This window comes from Trachemys scripta, chromosome 5 (genome assembly GCF_013100865.1).
Source record: "Trachemys scripta elegans isolate TJP31775 chromosome 5, CAS_Tse_1.0, whole genome shotgun sequence".
In the NCBI taxonomy this organism is placed as follows: domain Eukaryota; kingdom Metazoa; phylum Chordata; order Testudines; family Emydidae; genus Trachemys; species Trachemys scripta.
In genome coordinates this window covers 9,710,977-9,737,442 of record NC_048302.1, presented here as the reverse complement: position 1 = coordinate 9,737,442, position 26,466 = coordinate 9,710,977, and the positions used below count along the sequence as shown (strand labels likewise).

Genomic DNA, 26,466 nt, shown 5'->3' with positions numbered 1-26,466 from the left:
TGTGGAGAGCCAAAGCTTCGGAGTGTGGATCCTCTAGGTACCCCCACCCCTACATCAGTGGAATAAAATATAGGGATCATTCCCCCCCTAGGAGATTTAATTCCTCTGCAGACTGTCCCCCAAACATCCCACCGGTGGGCAGTTACTGCTCAGCTACAACCCAAAGCAAACTCACCCCAGGGGGTTGGAACTCGGCTATGTTGGGGACCAATCCTTAAGGCTGTGATCCCTCCTGTGCCTTTTAGCCAGTCCCCTTCCGACCCGCCATTGCAATCCAGCTCAGAACGTGGGCACGAGACAGTATCATTGGGATAGAGCAGTACTGAGGCAAGCCACTGCCCCTCCCCATCCCACGGTCCTCTCTGCTGCTGTGACCGGTCTTGCTGCTCCCTGCTTGGATACCTTCGCTTCAGCTCCCAGCACATGGGGACAAGACCGGCTGGCAGAGAGAGCTTACAGACTGAGGGAGCTTACAAAGACCTGAGGCCCCCACAGCTGTCTCTCATGGGTGCATGGCACCACAAGGAGGAGGCAAAGAGACGTGCGTCACAGCTCACAAATCCCCATCGAATTTAGTGCAAGTCCCGGGTAAAAGGACCACACTGCAGGGCAGGGGGACAAGATGGACTCATCACATGTCTGTCCTTTAACTCCATTGATTTGCAAAGCCATGCAGCGCACTGTTGGAAGTGGGCCAGCAGTAGTTTCTGAAAAGGTTTGCGCCCAGTGCAGAATGACCTGGGTCAAGACTTCCCTTGCTTTAGCCACGTATTGACCTCCCAAATACTAAACACAGATAATAACCCTAGCAACGCTTACATTACGTGAAATGCCTGGTTTCCAAGTAACATGAGCCCATGTTTTGTTACCTGGTTACACAATAGAAGGTGTCCTGTTCTAAACCTGGATCTTTCAGGAGAGATCAACCCTCTCCCAGAATGTGCTAAACATCATCCTTTGGAAAAGGAGTGACCTTACTGATAGTCTGAGGGAGAGCAGTTCTGTAACTTCCCCCCTCCCCCATCTGCTTCGGAGGCTCCATCCCTGATCTCAGGGACTTGTTACACAGGCCTTTGAGACACCGGGAGTGACAGTCAAAAATTAACTTGGCTGTTCTCATTCCCAGAAATGAGCAACTCTCCTTGCTCCCCCACTTCCAACACCATTCAAACCCCAGCCCCTGCAAGAAAAGCCGAAGCGTCACCTCTTTTTACGCAGGGAGAATGCTGAAGGAAGTTCGTTATATTACAGCAGTGGCTAGAATGTCAAACCCACTCACAGACACGTGTGAGCAGGTCACCTTCTGGTAGCTGCAGCCTACAGAGCCTGCAAGCCCTAATGCCGCGACACTAGCATGCCTGGTACCGGAGACACAAGGGGAATGCTGTATTCGTATGCAGTGGAAGGTAGATCAGAGCCCCATTGTACATGCCCGGGGAGAGCCTCTCCACCCTCAAGAGTCTGCAGCCAGACTAGACAAGGCAAAGGGTGAGAGGGGAAACAGGCAGCACGGTGAAGTGACACACCCAAGGACACACAGCCAATCAGTGGCAGAGCCAGGAATAGACGCCAAGTCCTAGTCCAGCGGCCATGCCACCACACCCTGCTTCCTCCCCAGGAACATCTCAAACATCGGCCCAGCGCCCCCTAGTGAGAAGGGAATTGTATCTGGAAGACCTAATTTTGAAGACAGGAGGTGCAGGATCACCATATCACAGCTGGCGTTTCCGTCGGGCATGACGAGACCATCCCAGGAGAGTATGAGAGACTAATGCAGTGCTGGCATTGCCCAGCAGGTGTCCAGAACACACCTGAGCAGAGTTAGGGGTTCGGGCACGGTTTGGCTAGGGCAAGGCAGTGACGCGGGGAGGCATTTTCTCCTTCAAAAAGCTCCTGGAGTTCATGGGAAAGAACAGAAGGATGGATATCTATGGCGACCAGAGCCGGGACAGGCTGGGAGAGCAGACAACGTGGTCCTCCCCAGGTCTCTGCAGTAGGAGGGGGGCACCTAGGCTGTGTCATTAGGGTCACGCCCCGCAACATATCTCCACAAGAGCGCACGCGTGGCTCCGTACTGCTGTCCTTTTCTTCACGTCAGGACATGACTCACCCTGTGCCCAGCCCCTGCTGGTGCCTGGCCGTCTCCGGGGAACAAGTCACGATCCACTGTCCCAGCAAGGCCTCCAGGGGAGGACATGCATCAACATGGGTACCCCAGGCCCAGCAGAGCCAAGAGCACGGAGGGGCTGGGCAGAACTGGCAGCCTCTGCACTTCGAGGCCTCAGATGGCCACCGGGCTCTGCTTGGGCCCCAGAGGGAGCCCTGACCTTAAGGATGCTGGGCTAGCTAGACCTGCTGCTACACTCAGAATGAGATGCACGAGCAGGGCACGCTTAGCGCTTCCCCACCGGACAGGGGGATGGAACCCACTCAATACCAAGACAAGGAGAATTCCCATTCTAGCTAGGGGCCTCGCAGGGTCTTAGTGAGGCCCCAGGATGGCACTTACAGTGCTCATGGTTAAAACCCTGAGTACTGGGAGGCCCTTGGTGGATTGGCCACCAAGCTCTACACCTTCCACCCCCTCCGATTTCCATCGTATCCTCCAGTCTGAAGGGTTAATGCAGCTGTTTCCATGGCACTGGCTGGGAGCGAGTTCCCAGCCCCGGGGCCTTTATCCGCTTACTACACATTTCCTTGTGATAGGCAAGGAGCAACAGGGCCTGATTACCTTATCAGTGGAGTCACAGCTTCCAGCAGCGCTAAGCCCCTGCGGCTTGGCCTCCCTACTCCAGTCTAATGCTTCTCCCAGAACAGTGGTGCCTCCTGGCTGTGTCAGGCCCGTACCCATCAGGGACTGCTCACCCAGACCAAGGTTAATGAAGAGAGTCTCACTTCAGAAGTGGCGTCAGGTGACTCCCCATCCCCACAGGGCTCAAAGGAGGCCAGCCAAGAGCGAGACACAGCACTGGGGACCAGAGCAAGGAGGAGATGGCTGAACTAGCATGAGCCACTGTCCTGTCTACCTGTAGTATGTTATTCACCCACTAGATTTCACTGTACGTCAGCGGTTCTCAACCTTTCCAGACGACCGGGCCCCTTTCAGGAGTTGGATTTGTCTTGCGTCCCCCCAAGTTTCCCTTCACTTCAAAACTACTTGCTTACAAAAATCAGACATAAAAATAGAAAAGTGCCACAGCGCGCTATTACTGACGCATTGCTTTCCCATTTTTCCCATAGAATTATAAAATAAATCAATTGGAATGTAAATATTATACTTCCGTTTCAGTGTATAGTACATAGAACAGTATAAACAAGTCAGTGTCTGTATGAAATTTTAGTTTGTACTGACTTCCCTGGTGCTTTTTATCTAGCTTGTTATAAAACTAGGCAAATATCTCGATAGTTGATGTACCCCCTGGAAGACCTCTGCGTACCCCAGGGGTACACGTACTCCTGGTTGAGAACCAGTGCTATATGCCGTCAGGCATGCTAGACAGGGGTGAGATGGTGGGTAAAAAGACAAAGCTGGGACTCAAGCGGAGTGGAAGCCTGTTTGGGTCTAGTTGTATCGGTTTTGTTTAAATGGAAACAACCCGTTTCAGAAAGATGGAGCCATCCATCGTGACTGCAGCGGTGGGAATTTTTGTTAGAGACATGCCTTAGCACAAACAGGCCTCGGTGGCCTGTTCCCCAATAGAAATGTGGAAGCTGACACAGGAAAAAGGAAGCAGAAAATGCTGCTTTGAAGGAGTATCACCTCCTGCAGGGGCATGCTGCAAACCCCCTTTGGTGGGGTGCTCTGACCCATCTACCCTTCCCTGGGCACCCTAAGCTTCATTTCCAAGCACCAGAGAGAGAGAGAGAGAGAGAGAGACACACACACACACACACACACAGAGACATGGTTATCCTTGGACAAACTTGGCCTGTTTACTGTTGGCTCAAGATCTCCCTCACCGTCTACAAGGATGTGTCTGATCCCAAACAACCCCAGCCCGTCTGATTCCAGAGCCCACCTTGTGGGGAATGGTTCAGAGCATCAGGAATTACCCAGCCCTTCCCTCAGCCCTGGGAAGTGACCGGTGCCTTAGTGCACCCTGTGTCTTACACTGGGGTTTTACAGCCCAGCCAGTCTAGGGTTTGGTACAAACTCACCAACATCAAACGTCCTCCCCATACTTCCCTCCCTATGATCTCAGAGGCAGAGTAATTTCACATTAGACTTGAATTATTACTAAAGCGGTTTCAAACAGGCCTCAACAGCAGTACAACGAACGACAGGTCCTGCCTGATCTTCCTGCAGCAAAGCCAAGGGAGACGTCTCCCGATTAAGGGCCATGTTTTGGCCAAGGTCAGAAATATTGTAATGCTCCTAAGTGCATGCTAGACACACGACTCTTAGCCTTTTCCACACCGGGACACCCAGACCCTCCCATCCAGCCAGGAACCCTCCTCTCATTTAGCATGAGGTAGGAAAGGGGGGGTCATGCCCCTCCGACAGGTATTTGTGACCTCCAGGCCAAAAATCCACATGGCTACAAATGGCCATTCATTTATTGATCTAGAAGAGGAGCATCACAAACTAGCAACAGACCTTTAAGACACCATTAGCTCTTGGTCTATGCTGGCCCTGCTGCAAGAGTAGAGTGAACTGGGTCAGAGGCAGAGTCACACCAGGTAGATTCGCTGCAAGCGTTGCCGCCCCATGTCCCAGAGTTGGAGCGTGAGCACCTCACACAGCCTAGAAGGTAGATTCCTCGTGACTTAACCAGTCGGGATGAAGGGGCCAGTAGGGCCTGACAAACGTTACTTTAAAAGAGAGTGCTGAGTTCCAGTTCCGGGTCCACGAAGCTGGTGCTCACGGACGTTGTTCCCCGTAGATGGAGACCTCCCCTGGAGAGGCTCATTTGACAGTAGCGTTGCAGGGCCAGGTTCAAAGGGAAGAGCGTGTCAGTGCAAACGCCCTGTCAGCAGCTCAGCACGAGTCCACCAGGATGGAACGAATATGCTGAGGGCGCAGCGTCCGAGCCAGACCAGGATAGCAATTAACAGGACAGAAAAGCCTCTTTAGCTGCCAAAAAACTACTACTTGTCAAAAGCTAGTACCCGCCACCCTCCTGCTGGCTGCTGCAACTCCACCCCCCTCTGCCTGGGACCTCCACTCCCACTGATTGCAGGGGCGAGAGAATCTGGTGTCTCACACAGGAGTTCAGCTTTTGACATCACGGAAGCAGAATTGGACTTAGATTGCCTTGGATTTTGGGCCATGGACCCCAGGAAATAGGGATTTCCAGCGCCAAGAACGCCCTCCGCATCACTAGGATACACCTGTTGGATGAATTGGAAATGAGACATAATGCAGCGTAGGGTGACCAGATGTCCCAATTTTATAGGGACAGTCCCAATTATTGAGTCTTTTTCTTATATAGGCTCCTATTGCCCCCCCCCACCCCCCGTCCTGATTTTTCACTTTTGCTGTCTGGTCACCCTAATGCAGTGGTACTTGAAATCTAGCAAGGGATTCACATCAAACACCACATCACTCCTCTGGTGCACCAGCATCCTCAAAGAAACTGAGCAGCAGGGAGGGGGAAGGGGTGCCCCTCACGGGTACTTCAACCTCAAATATTCTCCAAGCTGAAAAGCAGCCTTTTCCTTTACAGGACTCCCGCACTCCCCGCCCCGCAGTGTCCGCCTCCAGAACGCTGCAGACTCACTTGCTACAGGAACGGGGCAGACAGACCTCTCTGCAGCTGGGACTGGGGCGGGGCGATGCCCCTGCAGGCACCTGTGATTAATTCTGTAACGGTGCAGGTGACCCGTGACGGGCTGCTCCTTTGGCCTGCTTGAAGGATGAGCATGGAAGCCGAGGCCTGTCGGATGTGGGTAGCGTGTGCTGGCTCTGCCCTGTTCGGAGCACTGGTATGCAGAGTAACAATCCAGCTCCCTCCAGGCCAGAGCCCGAGGAAGACGCCAGACTGCTAAGGGCAGGAGCCGGCTATGCCATGGGGACACATTTCATCTCAAGGGAAGCATTTGGGTGCCCTCTGCTGGCAGGAATCAATGGTGCTCCCCAGTTTCTATCTGGACTAAGGGCCACGCACTCCCCTGCCCTGTAACCAGCAGGCTCCCCCATAACACAAACAGGGTCAAGGAGCACAGGAGAAGCTATACCCTACAACTCCCTCATTGCCTAGTGACCTCCGACCTCTGCTTAGTTCAGCTGCCAGCCAGTAGCCACTGAGGCAGGATGAGCATGTGGCCAGGGGTCAGCAACCTCCCCACTGGAAATGCCTCCAAGCGTGTAATCCCCAGGGCCAGGTCATGCGGCTCAGGCCATGGCGGTGGGTTGGCGGTGCACAGACCAGGCTGGGGCTCAAGGCAGGGGGACCGAGGCTGCCCAGCTCCCTGGCTGGGGTGAGCTCCCCCTCCTGTTCCTTCTTTGCCCACCGGGAGCAGGGCAGCCGGAGGCCTCCAGCCCAGAGTCAGCAGAGGAATGAATCCCTTGTCTAGCCTGCGTAGTTCATGGCAAAGTAAGCTCCCCCAGCGCCGTGCACTCTGTAGGGTCAGCGTCTCCGCCCCCGGGACGGAGCGCCAGCACCCCGAGAGCTGGCTGAGCACAGCGCGCTGGGTGGGGGGAATACTGTGGTTTCTGGGAGACGGCACTGGCCATTGAATGGGGAGCGGCCACAGGCTGGCGGGAGATTCCCGAGCAGCGTGGGTAGAGCCTACAGCACCCAGGGAAGCTGGTAGTTAGGACAGAGGTGGGCCAATGGCCAGCAAGGACCATCCTGGCAGCCACGGGAGAGGGGGACCTGGTCAGAAGCTACATTTACTGGCAGGCTGGGGCGGTAGCATGGGTCACTGGTCAGAAATCGTATGCCACTTGAGGGCCCGATCCCAGGCTGTGTAGAAGGCCAAGGGTTCACAGTGGCCCAGCAAAACCTTGGATGTCAGCACAGCCCTGATGTGCCAGTAAGGACCCGGGGTCACCCATGTTCAACCGAGCCAGTGCTGGCATGCCAGGGGCAGGAGCCTGACACCCAGGGGTCTAGCAGATCCCCAGTCTGAGGGCTCACCTTCACTCAGGCTTTTAGGAATGTTCTCACACGTTTTAATTCACAGGCATCCACTAAAAGGACTGGAGTGTAATAGAGACAGGACAAACTGGTGCTCCAGGACACACACATTGTATGCAACCTAGGGTTAAGCACAGCTAGCGGCAAGCAAGTCTGCCTTGTCTAGGCTAGACATACAGTCCTGGTAATTAAGGGTGTGTCCACACTACATGCTAGCCCAGGCTCTACTCAGGTTTGAGCCCAAGCCCCCCTTCCATCTACCAACAAATCAGCCTGGCCTGGCTCAGCAAGCACTGAAATCCCAGGTCCTGTGACTCTGCTAGGGGGCAGGTCAGAGCCCAAGCCCCACCGTGACTTGAATCCAAGCCCCGTCATTCTGCAGTGGGGAGACGGGTCAAGCTGCAGAGATGAGTCAGGGGGGCTGCGTAGTGCAGCGTGGACATGTTAGTGTGACGGGTTAGATCACAGAAACCCCCTTGGGAACTGCCAAGTGATGTGCCAAGACTACTTCTGCCCCTGCTTTCCCTGCCAGCCTGGGACTCCAGCACCCTGTCTTGTTGAGCCAGACACGCCAGTCTACTCCAACACAGACCCAGGGTCTGAACCACATCCCCCAAAGCTACAGACTTAACAGAAAGCAGCTTAAGAAGTGTTCCTGTCTTTAACACTCAGATGCCCAGCTCCCAATGGGGTCCAAAGTCCAAATAAATCCATTTTACCCTCTATAAAGCTTATACAGTATAAACTCAAATTGTTCACCCTCTATAACACTGATAGAGAGAGATGCACAGCTGTTTGTCCCCCTAGGTATTAATACATACTCTGGGTTAATAAGTAAAAAGTGATTTTATTAAATACAGAAAGTAGGATTTAAGTGGTCCCAAGTAATAACAGACAGAACAAAGTGAATTACCAAGCAAAATAAAATAAAACTTGCAAGTCTATGCCTAATACAGTAAGAAAAGTGAATACAGATAAAATCTCACCCTCAGATGTTTCAATAAGCTTCTATCACAGACTAGACACCTTCCAGTCTGGGCCCAATCCTTTCCCCTAGTACAGCCCTTGTTCCAGCTGAGGTGGTAGCTAGGGTATTTCTAATTACTGCAGCCTCCTTTGTTCTGCTCCACCCCCTTATATAGCTCTGGCACAAGGCAGGAATCTTTTGTCTCTCTGGGTCCCCACCCCCCTTCTCAATGGAAAAGCACCAGGTTTAAGATGGATTCTAGTACCAGGTGACATGGTCACATGTCCTGTGAGACCCCCAAGCCTTCAATCCTCCCAGCCTAACTCACAGGAAGGCCTGCCTGCAAACAGAGCCATCCACAGTCAATTGTCCTGGTTGATGGGAGCCATCAAGATTCCAAACCACCATTAATGGCCCACACTTTGCATAATTACAGTAGGCCCTCAGAGTTATATTTCATATTTTTAGTTTTAGATACAAGCGTGATACATTTATACAAATAGGATGACCACACTCAGTAGATTATAAGCTTTGAAACAATACCTTATGAGAGACGTTTTGCATGAAGCATATTCCAGTTGCATTATATTCACACTCATTAGCATACTTTCATAAAATCATATGGAGTGCAACGTCACAGTTAGCATGGCTCAGAGACCCGGGTCCAAGACATTGTAAGCCCAGGTTTACGGTGCAGTGTGAATGCACACCAAGCCCACAAGCCGGGGCCCTCAGACCTGGGTTTACAATGCAATGTAGACAGACCCTAACCGATTAATATGCAATTCACGGCTCAAGGCAACACGCCCCCAACAGAAGCCAAGAAGCGGTTTCCATTTGCCCCTATTCACATGCTAATTGGAACCAAAAAAATTGGGGGGGGGGGGGGCGGAGCACTGAAATTTTCAAGGCCTGGAATCACATTGAAAGGTTTGGAAAGCGTGAACTAGACCAGTTCTGCTATCAGGGTTATTGGACAGAGTCCACAGACAAACCCTCACACTTCCCTCTGGCACGGTCAGGCTAGACGTTTGTGCTCACACAATCCAAAGCGGCTGAAGCCAGTTCTGGACCCACAACCAAATAGTCTCTCAGCTCCCCCTATGTAAATACATTAAAGCACCAGTGACTGCAGTGGTATTACCCCACCTTTAGCCAGGGATAATGGTACTGAAGTCAGCCTTCAGCTGGTTGGAGCTAGCCCAGAGAAGCTTTAAAAACCAGGTCACATTTGAAGAAAGTGAGTTCAGTCTTTAAGGTCAAAGTCAACAACTCCATACCCAGGCAGAAGTATTTAGGGGATTATACCCATTCTGAACATGAGCCATCCATTAGGTGCAACAGGGGCACTTACAAATACCCTCCCCCCCCCAGCCTAAAGAATTTACAAACACTTCTGAAGCGGACAGAGTTTCTAAACTCAACAAGCTGGACATCGCCAGAGCAAGGAACTCACAAGCCCAGGTGGCAACGCTGGACTGGGATTTGGTGAGTCACAAACCACCGAGTCAGTTGTAAAATGAGGTTCCCCTCCCCCTTTTCTTTTTTCTTTCTAGTCTTAAAGAAAAAAAGTGAGAGTGAAAATTCCCTGCAAACAACAGGAGATTTCTTACAAGACACAAGAATGACGAAAGGGTTAACCCTGAGTTAGCTGAATGAGAAGGGAGGGGCTGGGAAGACTTCTTACCACACGCCAGGCTGCAACGTGCATTGGGGCAGAAGTAGAGCTGCCCTGTAATGAGGTAGGAAAACTGTGCCCTGGTTATTAAGATATTTTGTGGTATTAATATAGTTCCCCTATAAAATGAAACCAATATAAGGAAAACCCAACCAGGAAGGTAAAAAACTAGCTCAAGATAAGCCACCCCTCAGCAAACACTTGAGGGCTGTTACAAGACAATGGCAGAGCCAGTGGCGCCAAGGAGCCTGGTTTGACAAGCAAGGCTAAAAGCCCGGAAACTGCCAAGAGCAAAGAAACTCCAGCTGGATGAAGTGGGAGTCCCTCTTTCCAGAGCCAAGGGCGTTGCTGGAGAAAGCAGGACACCTAGGACTGGGGGCTGGCAGAAGAATTTAGGCCTGCCTAGGTCACCATCACAGAATGGGGGGGTGGGACAGAGGGCTGAGTAGACTCTTTGTTGGTTTAAAAGCCTTTGTTTCTCTTATGCTGGGTTGAGAACAAGCAGCCTTTGATTTCAGAAGGTTGCCTGGTCGCTGCACTCACCCTTGCTCACAGACTCCCACAGAGAAGATCCACATGTGGTCTGGACTCAGTGGAACCTGCTGGGTAAATAGGGGGGATACACAAGGGCCCAGTCTGAGGGAGGGAGAATTGCAGTATTCCACCCCTGGAGAAATACAGGCCCGGGGCCTCTTGCCTGAGAGAATGTACTCAGAGCCGGGACAGAGGCCATCAGAGACAGGTTACAAACTCATTGTTCATCAGGCAGCAAACTCAAGCAAGGAACACAAACAAGAACATACAGTTATTAGCCCTTATTTAAATAAAAAAAAAAATCAAGTACTTACCAAACTGCTTTCCAAGCCACCTCACCGCCACTCTGTGCTTCCCCCCTGCTCTGATCTCCCAGCACTGCCTGCAAGGGAAAGGGGAGCAGGTGGCTGCCGTGCTGGGATGACTCTGATTAGGAGATGAGGCTCACCTGCCCTGATTGAGGCCCATTCAGAAAGCCAGCCAGCTGTTTAATCCGTGGTGTCCCACAGGATTGCCAGCTACCAGGTATGGTATAGAGAGGGTATTGTCTCAGAGCTACAGCAGGGATCTCAGGGCTTCCAGGCTCCCTGCTACAGAGGCAGAAGTTGAGCCCCCATCACAGTTGGGGCTTCCAGGCTCCCTGCCATGGAGCTGGGACCCTCCGCTTAAGCCAGGACTTCCAGAACCACAGACCCTGGAAGCTCAAGGTCCCTGGCAGTCTGCAAGGCAGGCCTGTCATAGAGCCAGGAAACCTGGGAGTGTCCCACATGACCGGGCTCTCCCTGTCAGCCCCCAGGACAGCTGGCAGCAACTCTATGCGGAAACCCTGCCTGGGATTCCTTGAAAGTTCATTGAACCTGACTTGTTTTCACGAGAAATTTGGGATGTGACAAACCTGTTTTGTTGGGAAATTGCCAACCAGATCTAGTGGAATGCCTTCCCCACCACCCAGCGGGCCCGTACCGCAGGCAGCAAGCAAGCTGAACGGGGAACCCAAGAAATCCACAGGAGACACCTTCGCTTTTTAATTATATAAACAATTATTCTGGCACATTACCTCCAACTGTACCTAGTATCTATCTTCTACACTACAGCTCACTCACTGATTGGCCTTGATGCAGAAATCACTGACCGATAATCTCCGGCCAGTGCTATAAAGCTCAGATGCAGTGATAACAATGGTCCCTTCTAAACACTTGGATTGCACTCAACACGGGTGTATGCTAAAGGATGAGCAGTGTTGCTAGTGGATTTATAAACACAGTAAATCTGACAAGGCAAAATCTGGGCCTGTGTCCAACCCCACTGAAGCACATTGACAGCTACCTATACTGACCAAAGCTGTGGGAGCAGATGAACTAGATGGGTCAGACAGAGCCATGCCACCAGAACCCCAGCATTAGGGTTGCATACAGCAGGTGGGAGTTTTGCTTTTTCCACAGCTAAGATCAGCAGAAACACCTGAGCTGAAGCCATTCTGGTATAAATTGAGAATACCAGAGCACTGGAATTCCCTCCCAACTTGGTGTGAACTCACCTACACCTTTAAGGCACATGGCTTTCTCCCCAGACCTTTGAAGACATTGAATAGCTGGAGGGGAAGGGTGGATTAGCTTGCCAGGCGTGACTTATCTAGTTGGAGGGATAGTTTTTTGGTCCAGATTTTTATTTAACATCAAAATCCTAAACAACAACATACGAATCTAAAGAAATAAAAGACCCCTTTTTCAATTTTTATTTATTTAGCACAGCGGAATTTGGCCAAGGAAGAAGGCATACAGAATGCCTAGCCCTTGATTCAGGTCTAGCTATTTCACTTGGGTGAAGTATACAGAAAGGCATAAGCGGATACCTGTCCAGATCCTCACAGATTTGCTTGGAGCAATTCAAAGCCAGGGAACGCTCAGAGAGCACCTTGACACTCAAAAGCATGGAGTTGGTCCAGAACTGTCAAACATCACTTTTTTTTGTTGTTCTTGAAAAATGGCCTTTATCAAAAACAAACTTATCAAAAAAAAAGGGGGGGGGAGAGGGTTTCTAAGGTTGTTTTTGGACAGAATTTTGTTTGTTCTGTTTGGTTTTTTGCTTTCTTAAAATCTGTAAATAAATATTTTCTATTTTTTTCTTTTTCTCCCTTCTTGTGTCTCCTTTTTTCTGTGACAAAAGTGGGGGAGGAGAAAGTAGAAATAGGAAGAAACCCCCTTCTACAAATGTCTACAAAAGTTGTCAAGTTAACAAAAACTTGTTTCTCTTCTAAACCTGCCAAATGAAAATAATTTTGAATTTTTCCACAAAAATGCATGACCCTCCTCCAGCCAGGTGTACTCTAGAGATGCTTGGAGAGGCAGCTGGTGCCAGTTGATGCAGAAGCGTGATATTTCTCTAAGGAAACCAAGCAATGGGGAGAGGGGACCCAGATGCATTCCCTTCTCATTCTGGACAGCACAGAAACAAAATGTCCACCCTGGCCCTGACAGGTCAGAGTCACATACCTCAGCCTGTGCTCAACAGGGAAGTGCTGTATTGAATCAAAGGCAGCTTTTTCCCTCCTCCCCCCTCACTTCAAAGACACATGTTCAGCATTAGGTTCGCCCTGGCAGAGGTGCACAATACCCCAGCATCGGTCTTAGCCGGCCATGGGCACATGTCAATGGCTGATTGTGCACTCAGAGAGCAGACTTGCCTCCATAACGCTGGCTGTTGCTGCAAACTCAGGAAGACACCATGGTATTGCTTAACCTGCCAGCTGGTAACAGAGGCCACATCTATGCAGCCAGGAGGGCCAGAAACCGACTTTGGTTTAACGTTCAGATTCTCTAGTCTAAATAGGTTGTGTGGGCCTCAGGTACATTAAGCCACGTACCCAGCCCAGGGCCTGCACATTTGACACCCGTGATCTAGGATATCGCTAACGGAGTATGGAAAAGCAATTGGCAATAGCTTTATGTAGTTATCCAGCAATTTATTTGTGTGTGGCTTCTGATTACCTATTTTGTAAAATGCTAATCCATCACCACCACCACAGGATTAGTGTACGTGAGTTACTGCAAGGTAGATTAATCAGCACAGTGACCGATTCGGGATAGACACCTGGACTCTCCACATCCTATCACTGAAATCCCTGCTTTCCAGCTGGCTGTCGTTATGCACATGGGGACGAGTATTCTCCTGCCGGCCTGAACCGTGGGAACTTGGTTTTCTTTGCTTGTAAACGTTCACACAGAACGGCACGTGAGAAAGTAGCCGGCTGTCCTCTGGGAGCAGGCTGAGGTGAGGGACAGGTAGTGTCTCCATAGCACTTAGCAGAAGTGTAAGTGTTCTGTACAGTTTTCTTATTCCTGGAGCAAGCTGTATCACTTCCTGTCCATTCACTTCTTTAACTGTTGCAGTACCAGGAGTCAGTCCAAGGACTATTTCATCGCATGATTCCTGAAGGTTTGACCTCTTTGCACAGAGGGATGCAAGGACCATGCTACCCTTAGCTTCTGTATGTAATCATCCAATCACCTCCAATCCATGTCACCACTGCCATTCCATGCCCCATTTCTATAGAAATACAGGCATGGACACTCTTTATAGACACAAAGGCAAAGTTCCTTTCCCCAGAACTTTGCTTTCCGAGTTGGCAATGTAATTTCTGATCTGCAGCCCCCACCATCACCTGTATTTCTTCAGATGCAACTTGTGTTCTTCTAAGGAAAATATAATTTGTGTATCTTTCCTGCATGCACAAAAAAAATCCCTCCTGATCCCTAGATACGATTATTTAACCCCTTGTCATTTTGTTTTTGAATTAAGCATAAATAGGTAAGCTATTCCTAACTCAGAAAATATCTGGGTTGGAAGGTCATCTAGTCCAACCCCCTGCTTGAAGCAGGACCAATCTCCAGGCAGATTTTTGCCCCGATCCCTAAATGGCCCCCTCAAGGATTGAACTCACAACCCTGGGTTTAGCAGGCCAATGCTCAAACCACTGAGCTATCCCTCCCCCTAATTCAGCTCATGGATACTGTGATTCAAGAGAGTCTCCTGGAGATACCTCTTTCTATGTGCAAGGTACATCCCTCTACTTCTAAAACAGCTCGAGCATCAAATATTCTCTCTAATGTGAGTTTGTAATCCCGCATTACTATTCTTTTCAGCCTGCTTCATGCAATGATTACACCCCCAAGCTCCAATGAGCCATAGTGGCCATTGCTAGAACAGGAAGGTACGTACATAGGGGCTTCTTTTAGGGGGACAAAAATATCAAAGCTCAGCATCCAATTCTACATCGATCATTAGAATGGAAAATAAATGGGACCAAGGCCAGCCCTGCACGAAAGCAGCTACGAACATTAACTCAGTGACTCTGCATAAATTGCAGCTAAGACATCCTACTCATAAACAAGCAGCAACTTGCGCTTCACGTTGCTGTTGAGAAGCTTTCCACACCCATATTCTTAATAAAAATCTCACAGCCAAGCTTTCCAGAAGCCAGTGGGAGCTGCGGGGGGAGGGCTTAGCTCTTTTGAAAATCCAGACATTTACTGAGGAGCTTAATTATAGGCATCCCTTTTTTCAAATCTTGGCCCAGGTTAATGGCTCTTAACTCTAAGAAGCCTCTGCCTGGTAAAAAAGGAGTTGGCTTGCATTAGTAAACAGGGATATTTCATGCAATACAGAGCATGTCCACACAATTGTATCTAATTTCGTGGCTAAGTCTGGATGTTATTAGAGACTGGAGTATTATTTTTAATTCTCGCTCTACTCAGCACAAGCACTGACAGTTCCAAATGAGGGTGGCAGTCGCTGGGCAAACCCAAACAGTTGCATTTTACCTTGGCTGAGTCTCTCTTGAGCAGCGCAATTACTATCTTTCTGTCAGTAGCTGCAGCTTGCCCTCATTGAATGACAACAGTGCTGGCATTTAGGAGGGCAACGCCCCCAGCCCATCTGTTGGCCACCAACATATCTGTCACGTCAGATAAAACATCTACTGCTCCTGCTAGACTAGTCAGTGATGTCCCAAGCCTGTGCTTCCATCACTGCAAGAATCTGGCAGGAGCAGGATCTGGAGACAAAATGTTTCTCCTTGCCTGTAAATATATCGATTAGCCTCTGCTAGAATGTTAATTTTGCAGGTTTCCAAAGCAACATGGAGCAAATCATAACAGATGTCGCCCCTGTGTCCTACGGAAAAAAGGCCATTTACCCGTGTGCCCAGCTCACACCACTGACATAGAGGCTGTGCACATTACGTGTATGACTAGTTGGATCTGTCCCGAACAATTTAAAGATCAGACCTTAAGGACAGGAAAAAAAAAAAAAAAAGCAGCTTTAATCTGATTGATAAATACACATACACAGAAAAGAGAAACTGATTCGCAGTTTCCCAAGCTAGACACAGCAGGGTAGGTCACTCAATCAACAAGTTTTAATATTGAACTCTATTATTTCATTTGACTGACAAAACCAAGGATTTTTCTTCACTGTTGCTTTTGTAGACTCCCCTCTGCTGGGGGGAACAGCCCCCCAAATCCTATTCATAGGAAAGGCAAAGCGTCCAGTGGTGTTTGCTTTGTCAGTTGCTATCCAACCACCACAACACACTTAGCACAGTACCACGGGGAAAGGCTGTTAATTTGCAGTTTGGGTTTCGAACGACAGTGGTGGCAATTGTCACTGATAGGGCAGGTCGACACTGCAGCCGAGAGGTGTAATTTCCAGCTCGGGCAGACGTACCCACTCTAGCTCTGATCGGCATGGGCAGCAGCTCAGGCTAGTCACCCGCGTACAATTCCATCAGAGATCTTAGGTACAGAATCATGGCCACGCTGCTATTTTCAGTGCATGTCTGTCTACCCACTTCAGGAATTACACCTCTCCGCTGCCGTGCACATGAACTCAATGTCTCGGAAGAGATTTGTTTACCAAAGTTAGGAAGAACGGAGCCATCAGTCCACTTCACCACTGCCTAACACACACCCACAGCAGCCACCTTCCTCACCTGTGCTGCAAAAAAAAAAGTACGTCTAGTCCTGCCTACTGTTCTAGAGATCCGAGAGGATGGCACATGAATACACTTAGTATCCAGCAGCAAGTGGGGTCAGGGAGCTGCAGGCCAAATGTTGGATTTAAGCAAGTTAGAACGGGGTGTCACAAGGGCTACATCTGCACTGCACACCTCTCGTAGCAGCACGCAGGTTACCTGTGTAACGCCACAGTGAAAAGCAGGCTGAGTCCACACTGTGGGGTGCCACTACACACGTCAGCGAAAGGCTCTGGTGGGGGTAGGGCAAGCAGGGAAAGACTTGGCAGTGGGGAGCTGATGGAGCCTTTCCCTGCTACGTCCCCCAGCCAGTCTTTCCAGCTACCGGAGCCTTTCCCTGCAACGGGGAAAGACTCCAGCGGCTAGGAGGCAGCGGGACACTATGCTGCTAAAAACAGCAGTGTAGATGGGGCTGCACTGCTTGGGCAAGTGGAGTCGAGTAGGGTACGTATCCACAGCGTTCAGGTCTGTCTTTGTGTCTCGCTGTCTACATTTCTATTTGTATCCATGCTAGGGGTGTGTATCGCTTATGTACTCTAATGCTGCTGAAAGGAGTGTGCAGTCTAGACGTACCCCAGAGGTCAAGGTAACTGTCTGTGCTTAATTTGCAACTTACTAACTATGGACGTTGCAACATTCCATAGCACTATTAGCGTCACATTTATTGCACACGGTCGTAACTGCAGAGAAAACGTCAAATTACCTCGTGAGGGAGGCATGCAGAGTCCAGTGTAGCTCTGGGGACTGCCATGGAGAGATTGAGGAACAACATGAGCTGCTGGAAAACTATTTCCAGCGTAAACAACTGTGCAGGTCAAAAGGCACAGCATAGATCTAGTATAAAAACTTTGAGTCAAGTAGTATTCCAGCTGAGTTGCATTCTCCCACGCCCGTGGGTCCAGCATGTAGAGAAGTGAAAAATCCATCACTGCCATTGAAATTAACTGTCAAACTGTATTTTTACACCATCCTATTTTAGTTCAAATTCACTTGACACTTCCCAGGAACATCGACCACCAAGATAATGAAGAGTTTACTATAATCTGCTTTATTAAAGATATTACTGTACATCAAAATACATTAATTTATAGCATTGAGAAAAGTGCTTTAGAAAAAGATACCTATGTATATGCACTTAGATTTCAGTAGCAGGATACACTAATACTACCACACACCACTTAAGAGTTGAAGTATTTTTGAGCATAAAGGGACACTGTCAGATGAAAAATAAAATTTTAGTGACACTTTAGATAATTAGAACAAGTTTAAAAAATAAGCTATATAGTGAGAAGCTAGGTTTGTGATTTTCTGCATTGACAATGAAAGAGACAAACGTCTTTCATATATACCTGGAGCTACTGTCACACACTGGCTCTCACAAAGGAGGGCCATCCCCCAGTATTCAGACTGCCGACGCTCTGGAGGGAACTATTTTCAGTATATTTTAACAACTGTTTTGTAAGATCTAGTTTCATGAAAACATAACCAGAAAAGCAAAGACTGGATCTAAGCCACCTGAGAGTGTCCCTAAATTGGAGAATTTCTGCAAAATTGCAGAATCAATGGAATTAACTATTTTTGGCCTCAATCCTGAAAAGACAAATGCACATGCCTAACTTTATGCACCTGAATAGACTCATTGAAGTGAATAGACCACTGGCATATTTAAAAGAAGCATGTTGGTAAGACTTTTCAGCATCAGGGCCTTCGGGGTGGAAAGAAATCAATAGCTAGTGTAATTGCAGCAGGTGAAAGGAACTAGGATGTGGAGAAACTAGTTCCCCCGAGAAATCAGGAGAGAAGCAGCAGCTTTGAGCCCTGTTTTTAAAGTGTTATATACCCACACTGACTTGACACACAGTAGCCTTGCTTTACATCAATAAACCTGCCCGTTTTTACTTTGTGCAGGTTGTGGATGGGAGATGTAGATGAAGATAAATGATTTATACCAGCACACCTCTTCCATCTATAGTCACCTCCATTTCCCAGACTTCATCCACCTACAAATAAACTTACAAACAAAATCTATTTACCAAAAAGATTGAATACTTAAGCTTTCCTTAAGATAGCACTCCAAGCTACTGACCTTCCCCACGGATTTCTATGCAGAATGGGTATCTGTCTATTCTTGCTGCCCTCTCTTCCTGGAAGTAACAGCCTCCACAGAATCTGGTCAGAGCCCTCAGATGCCACAGAATCAGTTCAGTTCTGACAGCTATTGCTTATAAATCATCTTATTAGAAATATGTATCTATACAGTGTGGTAGAAAAGACAGCTGAGCTCTCCTCTAAAACTTGCAGTTCTCTAGGACTAACACTGCGTGTGAGATGCGCAGCACCACGGACGGGGAAGTTCCACCGGACAAGAACACTCTCCACGGAGCATCACCAGAGAAAGCAGAGGGGTGAGATCTCACAGGCGCTCTGACATGGATTTGCACTTCACAACCACTGCAGTGGGAGAATCGTAGGTTATGCTAACAGCAGAGAGTGACAGTCTCCTAAGGAGCCTGAATTCGGCACCAGGAATTGGGATTTTGAGATAGGACACGAACAGAGAAACCATTTGGACTATGAGACATTGCCGTGTGCCTTAGCAGCCATAACAAACAAGGATGGTTTTCTTTCCAGTAACACGTGATGTGTGTGTTAGTCACTGCTGCTCCAGAGCCATCCTGCATCCTCCGTCTTGAGCAGTGTTGTAGGATTCACAGCTTGTACACTTCATGCCTAAGATATGGAACTGAACCGTGGACCGGGTGCTGCAGTCATTGCAAAGGATCTGTAATAAAACAGAGCTGCCGTAAGACAAACGGGAGGCTGCATAAAACATTGTGGCTAGAACAAAACTTGCTTACTACCAGATGTCTTTTTGTTTTATTTTTATATTCTTATTTGATTTTTTTGTTATATAGAGTAAACAGTTTTTGTCCTTGATTTTAGTTGGTTTAGATATTTTATTTTTTGAGTTTTGCTGATTTATTTACTATATTTTGTTTTTAATTTGATTTTTTTTTTAAATGAGGGGTTTGTGTGTGCTTATTTATGTTGGGTTAGGTTTTAGCTATATTTTTTGTTTTATATTACTATTTGTAGTATCTGTATTCTTTTTTGGGGGGAGGGGGTTAAGTTTAATATTTAGCAGCACATTTTTAAGACCACAGTGGTGGTAATTATTTGAATGTCTATTAATATTAGGCTTAAAGTATGAACCAGGGGGCCCAAACTCACCTCCTTTGGTACAGTATTGTTTTCAATTGTTTGTTGCTTGGCTATTAGTTGGACAATGGGCACCAATTGCTCTATTTTCCTTTGTATGAAGTCAGAGGTGTTAATGGGCAAGGGAGGTACAGGTGCAACGAGATTGGCCACCAGTGATTCTCACTGTCTGTCACAACTTCCGTTACATTTTTATTTTTACACATGGCCATAAGGCATGGGTCCCAATCTCAGTCAGAGAGGTGAGGTTCAGGCTCCCCTGGCATGGTGTTGTCTCCACCGAGAAGTTGTGATATTTCACAGCACATAGTGTGTCCCTAGCAGTACCACCTTCTTCAAATCTCTTTAATGACTAGTTGGGCCCAAACTCCCGCACTGGTGGTCAGGTTTATTTCAGCTGAGCACTTACAGAATCATCTGTGCTTGATTTGTTTACAGCTGGCTGTCTTTGTTTTATTTTTCCCTTTTGTTACCATTTTTACACTGGGATAATGCTGGTTATAGATCTTATTTTCTATTGTACCTATATTGTTACATATACTAATTTTTTATGATTTCCTGTTCATTTATAAATAATAATTATTATATAATTTTTTTATGATTTCCTGTTCATTTTAAACAGCAATTATAATTGGCGCAGTTGAATTATTAATTTCATGTGGTGCCCTAGGTTTCAGACCTTCTAAGCCTTGCAAATTGCAAATTTTCTTTTTTAATATTATGAATTTTTTTTTACTAATACGGTTTAGATAAGTGTGCTGTTTAACAACTTTAATTACCTTTTTATTTTTTGCATATTAGATGCATAACAAATTTGGCCTTCCAAGACAATCCAGCAGATGAAGACTGGAGAGGACACAAAGCTCTGGTTACGCTAACTCCGTCTGCAGGGGCTCCCTGACGCTGCAGATAACCCATTCTAGAAAATACGTTCTTTTCTACATCAACTAAAAAAGCAGAACCATCCTCAGTCCAAGAAACACTAGGGAAGTGGGGCATCTGGGCTGGCTTTGTGGGTGCGGCTGGAATAAGTTACATAGCCCTGATCCTAATTTAAGTCTCACTAGCAAGCAGAAGCTAGGCCCAATGTGGATGTCAAAGGCTGAGTTACCCTTGGCTAGAATAGCGGCACTCAATTTGCCACTCTAACACTGGCAAACGTCCGAGTGCTTTGCACAAACAGTATGTTGACTCTGAAATGGGACGAGAACATACATTCCTGCTCCTGCAGAGGACAGTGGCTCCCTGATCTGGTGTTGTCTGATGTTTCAGAAGAGTAATACCCCCGGCTTCTCTTACCTCCCTGCCTAGTGCAATGCTATACCAGGGCGCAGGTGGGTAAGGAACAACATAGTTCTTCACCTAGCTGGTCACCTGATCCCCTGAACATGAGAAACAATTGTTCTGCATCACGCCAAAGGGTAACATTACCTTTTGTTTCAGCGAGAGCTCCGCTTGCTCTCTACTCCGGCTAACAGGAGGGCAGAGAGTGGCCAATAATGGAGGGAGACTGGAAGGGGGCACGGTGAGAAAAGCGTCGCTATTTACCTCCACCATCATGTTCTGATATTCCGTGGGCATGGGGGTTTGCGCCACTTCGTCATCCAATTGTCGCCAGTACCTGGACATATCTAAAGCTGAGTGCATGCACAGGGGGCATCGGTAACCTCTGGCAAGGAGACAAAATACAAGTCAGGAAGATGCTGGTGTGACAGAGTCAGTTTAAATACATCAGGACGGGGAGGAAAACCCCAGGGAGGGAGAAGAGCTCTTGAACGTAAAGAACAACGTTGGCACAAGGACCAATGGGGATAGACTGGTCATGAATAAATTTAGCCTGGAAAGGAGCAGAAGGCTTCTGTCCATCAGATGAGTGAGGGGCTGGCACAGCTCCCCACAGGCACAGTAGGGAAAACAACCCAACTAGCTTGAAGATGTAGTCAATAAGTTTATGAATGGGATTACATGACAGCATAGTCAATGAGAAAGGTGATGTACAACATGAACACACTGCACAGCATTTGTTGGAAGTAGCTGAGCAGAGACTGCTTTGTTAACAGTCGCCTTTAAATCGCTCAGCCCTGGACTGTCAAAGCAATCTTTACTTCTCCAGCTCAGGAGTCTACACTGCCATGGTACTTAGGAAGAAGTGGGGTCAGAATACTCACTCTTTTAACATGTCTTCATAACAAGTTCTGAAAAGAAAACACAAGGCCACATTAGTAGCTACACGAGGAAGGTGAAGTCACTGTGGTTTAAACCCTCTGGACAGAAAAGTGGGGCTTCAACTGAAGGAAGAGCGAGCTAGCCAAAGAGCTATGGTTAAAAAATAATTCGTATGGCAGTGGAAAGAGGGAGGCAACCAAGCACCAACACGTAGTGTTTAGAGGGACCCAAGGAGACCAGAACGTGTTAGGTCCTATTCTGACATCTTCAGTAGTGAAGTGGAGGAAGTACTCAACAGCGTGGGAATGAAACTTGCAGATGATTCAAGATCACTCCAAACAACAGGGACAGAGAACTACTTCAGAGAGAGTCAGGGAGATGGGCAGAACAGAGCAGAGCGAGATTCAGTTAGGGAAGATTAACATTCTCCAGATGGAGCAGCAGGAATCTACAACGTACAGTCAGTAGGAGGGGGAGCCCGGCAAACAGCAATGAAGGAGACCTAGGAATAGAAGAAATTCAAAGCTATGTCCAATGAGACATAATAGCGAACAGAAACAAAAAAGGGATAAGGACATTTTGGGTTGAATATACAGTTGCATCGATTCACAGGACATGAAGGAAATACGTGACTCTGTTGTGACCACCCTCCGGCAGTGCTGTATTCAGTTCTGAGCACCATGTCAGCATAAAAATTAATGACAAACTGGAAAGATTTCCTAGAGCAATAGAAATGTTCAGTGCACGCCAGGACGATGCAGGATGAAAATTAAGAGTTAAATATATAGACTGGTTAAGAGACAACTTGAGCCCTGGACCCTCCAACAAGCTCTACGGGGGGTGCCTTCATAGAGCCAACTGGTCCCCTCAGGAGGCTCCAGACACACACTGCTCATTATAGGGCCAGAGTGAGGGGACGGCACAACAGACTGCACCAAGGAGGACATTATTTAGGGTGATATGCTGTAGTATAAGTGGTAACAAGAAGAAATTAAGCAAGGGAAAATGTAAGATGAACGTCAAGGAAGCCTCTCTGTCAGGAAGTTTTACTGGGCTGGGGAGCAGTCTCCAAGGGAAAGGACGGAAGCCCCATTGCTTGGGACATTCGGACCACTACTGAAGACAGCAGAGAACAATCAGGCTTGCATTAGTGAGGAGATGGACTGGAAGATACAATAGATTTCCATCTCTAATCTTGAGGATTCTATGGAAATGGCTTTACCTATGAAGAAGGTGTCCACACGGCAGAACGTGGGCTCCGACACGCGAGGTGTGAATGTCCTGTTTCAAGACATAAGAATTAGCATGTATTTTCCCAAGTACCAAACACACTAAAGCTAAAGTCAAAGCCAAAAGAGAAAAAGGAAAAAAGAATATTTCAGTAGGTACACAATTAAGCTATAGAATTTATTTTCAAGTAAACTTTTAATAGCTGAAACATTTAAAAAAAACAACCCTTACCTCCAAACATATTGGACAGTCCTGCCTGGAGACATTTTCAATGCACTTTGTAAAGAAAGAAAAAAGACAGCTTAACAGGAAAGAAAAATAAATGTAGATTCTTGCATAATAGACGTCCCTGGATCTACATTTCCTTAGAATATATAAAAGTTTCATGAAACCTTCTACTACCCCAAACATGGGTTCAAATTCCATCAAAGGGGATTCCAGTAAAATCTGTGAATGCTAACATTTCCAATTTTAATTTTTTTTTTAATTGTTATGGGACTTCCAAAAAAGAAACTACTAGATGCCACTAGGAAAGTGGCAAATCAAACTGAGAGAATCTTAAAACATTTTTAGAAGAGTTGATCATAGATACGGGGAATCCAGATGTACAATGAAATTTCAAAGAGTATATTCCATGGGATTGACATTGCAAGGGAAGCAATACAGAAGTTCAGTGCTGATCAATGTTGCTGTTCAGGACTGCAAGACATTGGTGGAAGGAGGAAAGTATTCACAGCACTGGTCTGTATTATACATGGGTCTGCTAGGACATACCAGCTCTCATTTTCATAAACAAGGTGCTGGGGGGTGGGGGGAGCTGTGTTCTTTTTAAATGAAACTATAGGAGTATTACATTCATACCTTATGTTTTCCTTGAAGACTCAAGGCTAGACATAAGTTACATTTTGAACAGTGGAAAAAGTCTTCTTTTGGACCAATCCTAAAGAGAAGGGCAGTCAGTTAGGAATAGTTTGCCAATTTCTGTACAATTTACATTTTAATACCTGCAAGAAAAGTTTCACACTTAGAAAAGATTATTTCTCTCCCAGATTGAGAAAATGTTTTATTTTAAAAGGACTGTGACATTTTAGGCAGTTAAGAAGTGAAACTGATTACACAAAGAGCTGTCAAAAGCACAATATTTTTAACTGTTTCCTTCGAGCCTTTAAATTAAATATTTGTTAAGTGTCACTTTTAACAGTAACCAGGGCAACTTTAAGATCAAATATATTTTCAAGATGATGGCCTTTGTTTTATGGTAGCCACCAACTTTTCCCCCTCTTTAGCACTTATTAATTTTCACAATGGCAGACATTTACAATAGCTGCAGTGCAAGGAAACTGCTTCAACAAATGCTGTACTAAAATAATTCCCCACCATTATGTATTCAGTGACATTTTTAAAGATCAAACCTTCATTATTTTTGAGCTACATCAGAAGGAAAAGCTTATCTCCAATATGCAGCCTGCTTCCCTGCGTCTCAAAAAATCCACTATTAGTCTCAGATTTGCAGATGCTACCCCTGTTATTTCCTAGTAACAATAGATCTAAGTAACTATAATTAGCACAGGTTAAACAGACACTTGTTTTACACATTTTCTATTACGTAAACACAGTTCAAATCTCTCCAAAAGTCATGCATTTAGGAATCTCTGGAACCCAATCTCTGGAAACAAAGACTCTGAACTATCATGTTAATGTTCTCTCTAAAATGAAGAGAAATTAGCACCAACATGTTTATAACTGTGGAAGTCAAAAATTCTAAGACTGCTTTCCTTAATATTAATCAGTGGTACAGAGGAGTTAGATGAAAATATATAGCATAGATCTGCTGCAGAATGCTGCTATAGTTTAAACACAGAATAATATTAACTTAATTCAGCCACCAAGATTTCAAGATGTTTGTGTAGATCTTTTTAAAAGGACAATTTTTTTGCAGCAGTGGGAAATTAAGAAGTCTTTCCCCCCCTACAAACAACACTACAGATCTTTTACCCAAAGTACAGCGCTCTACTGGATATTCTGTTTTTGGCATTCTACACATGAAATGAGTGCAGAATATGCAACAGGGGATCAGGGGGAAATGTTTCCCTTCCCTGACTGCGTTAAACCTGTGCAACATCACTAGAAGATTTATTTTAGTGAACAAAAGGGAATCATGACATTTAAGACCTACAATCAGAATTGTTTTAGGAAAATCCATTTTAATTAGGCGTTTAAAAGCAACAGAAAGCTTTTAAACAAGTCATTACTTGTCCCTTTATTAATGCGAATTCAGTATAAAAGGATACCCCCTAAACTTTCCCATATCTACATTACACACAGAGGCAAAAAACTATATGCAAATAATGGAATGACTTTTTAAAGTGTTAAGCAAGACCTATTTTTAAACTCATAGCTGCCTTCTAGCATCCTGAATTCTTAAACACAATGCATAATTTCAATTTCAAATACTATATCTTAAAGTTACCAATATTTAAGCCAACCTAAGCAGAATTGCTTTGTAAACTTGGAAACATGAATAATAAACATTGAAGAAAAAATATTAATTTTAAATACAGTACCTACAAATGCCACACTTCTCACAGTGATACTGTTTCTTGTCTTTGTCAAACAGGTGGCATATACCGCAGTAATATTCTCCAAACATACTGCTGCAATCCTCACAACTCTGTTGAGCCTACAAGTACATACACATTACATAAGCAACTACCAACATTTTGCTGGGTGAGAGGGGTTCTTTTAGTTCTTTAAGCTAGCACTTTAATGGGCCGTTGTCACTAGGGTTAAACTTAAGACTTGGTGAGCACAGTACGTTGTCCCACATGACAGAGCCTATACTTTCAGGATTTTATATAGCTTTGTGCCCCATTCCATCTCCTGCCCACAAAAAAGATGCATATATGCAAGTTTAGAGTTAAGACATTTTAGGCCGGCAATTCTAGTGTCACAGTAAATCCATATCTTTTTGCGGATACAGACTAACACGGCTGCTACTCTGAAACAAGTAAATCCATGTTTACACCTGCCAATCCTGACAGGATTTTTATAAAGTTCCCTTATTCTTTTAATCAAGAACAGTCTTCACTGGGGACATTTTACACACTGTCTAAGGAATTAGATTTCAAACTTTGTCTCAGAGAATAAGCCCGAGAAATAGGACTATAGGATTTGCCATACTTGGTCAAGCCACTTAGTTTGGGTGGACACGAGATAGAGTCCTATGTTCTCCCATCCCCCTCCCCCCCTACATTCTTATTACTGTGGCAGTATATTGGAAGGGGGGGATCAAATCTAGACACAAATCCTGTATACAGCATTGGTCCAGAAATACCAAAACAGCAGAATGAAACAGATCCGGTTGTAAGTTTCATTAACTAGATGAGTTTTCTATCGCACCTATCTCCGTCCTTACTAGTGCTGCTGTGGAAGTGCTACCTGCAGGAACACAGGGAACGATCAGAAGCTACAGGAGACACATTAAGGTCCTGTCCACACTACAAATGTAACAAAGCCAAGGGACCTGGTTGTAAGAGTTTCAGGCTACCTCTTCACTACG

At 46.6% G+C, this 26,466-nt stretch overlaps 1 protein-coding gene across 2 annotated transcripts in view; it reads right to left on the bottom strand.

Annotated features, from left to right (window-relative positions):
• Positions 1-17,324: 17,324 nt before the first annotated feature.
• The window catches only part of RCHY1 (ring finger and CHY zinc finger domain containing 1), a 10,693-nt gene continuing 1,551 nt past the window's right edge, over positions 17,325-26,466 (bottom strand). For both annotated transcript variants that reach the window (XM_034771989.1, XM_034771990.1), the window contains 7 exons: positions 25,472-25,587; positions 23,769-23,847; positions 23,139-23,183; positions 22,900-22,958; positions 21,680-21,706; positions 21,060-21,180; positions 17,325-19,074 (listed from right to left, as the gene is read on the bottom strand). In XM_034771989.1, the coding sequence (XP_034627880.1) occupies positions 18,946-19,074; positions 21,060-21,180; positions 21,680-21,706; positions 22,900-22,958; positions 23,139-23,183; positions 23,769-23,847; positions 25,472-25,587 (576 nt within the window). In that variant the 3' untranslated portion in view covers positions 17,325-18,945. The remainder of the gene's footprint in view (positions 19,075-21,059; positions 21,181-21,679; positions 21,707-22,899; positions 22,959-23,138; positions 23,184-23,768; positions 23,848-25,471; positions 25,588-26,466) is intronic.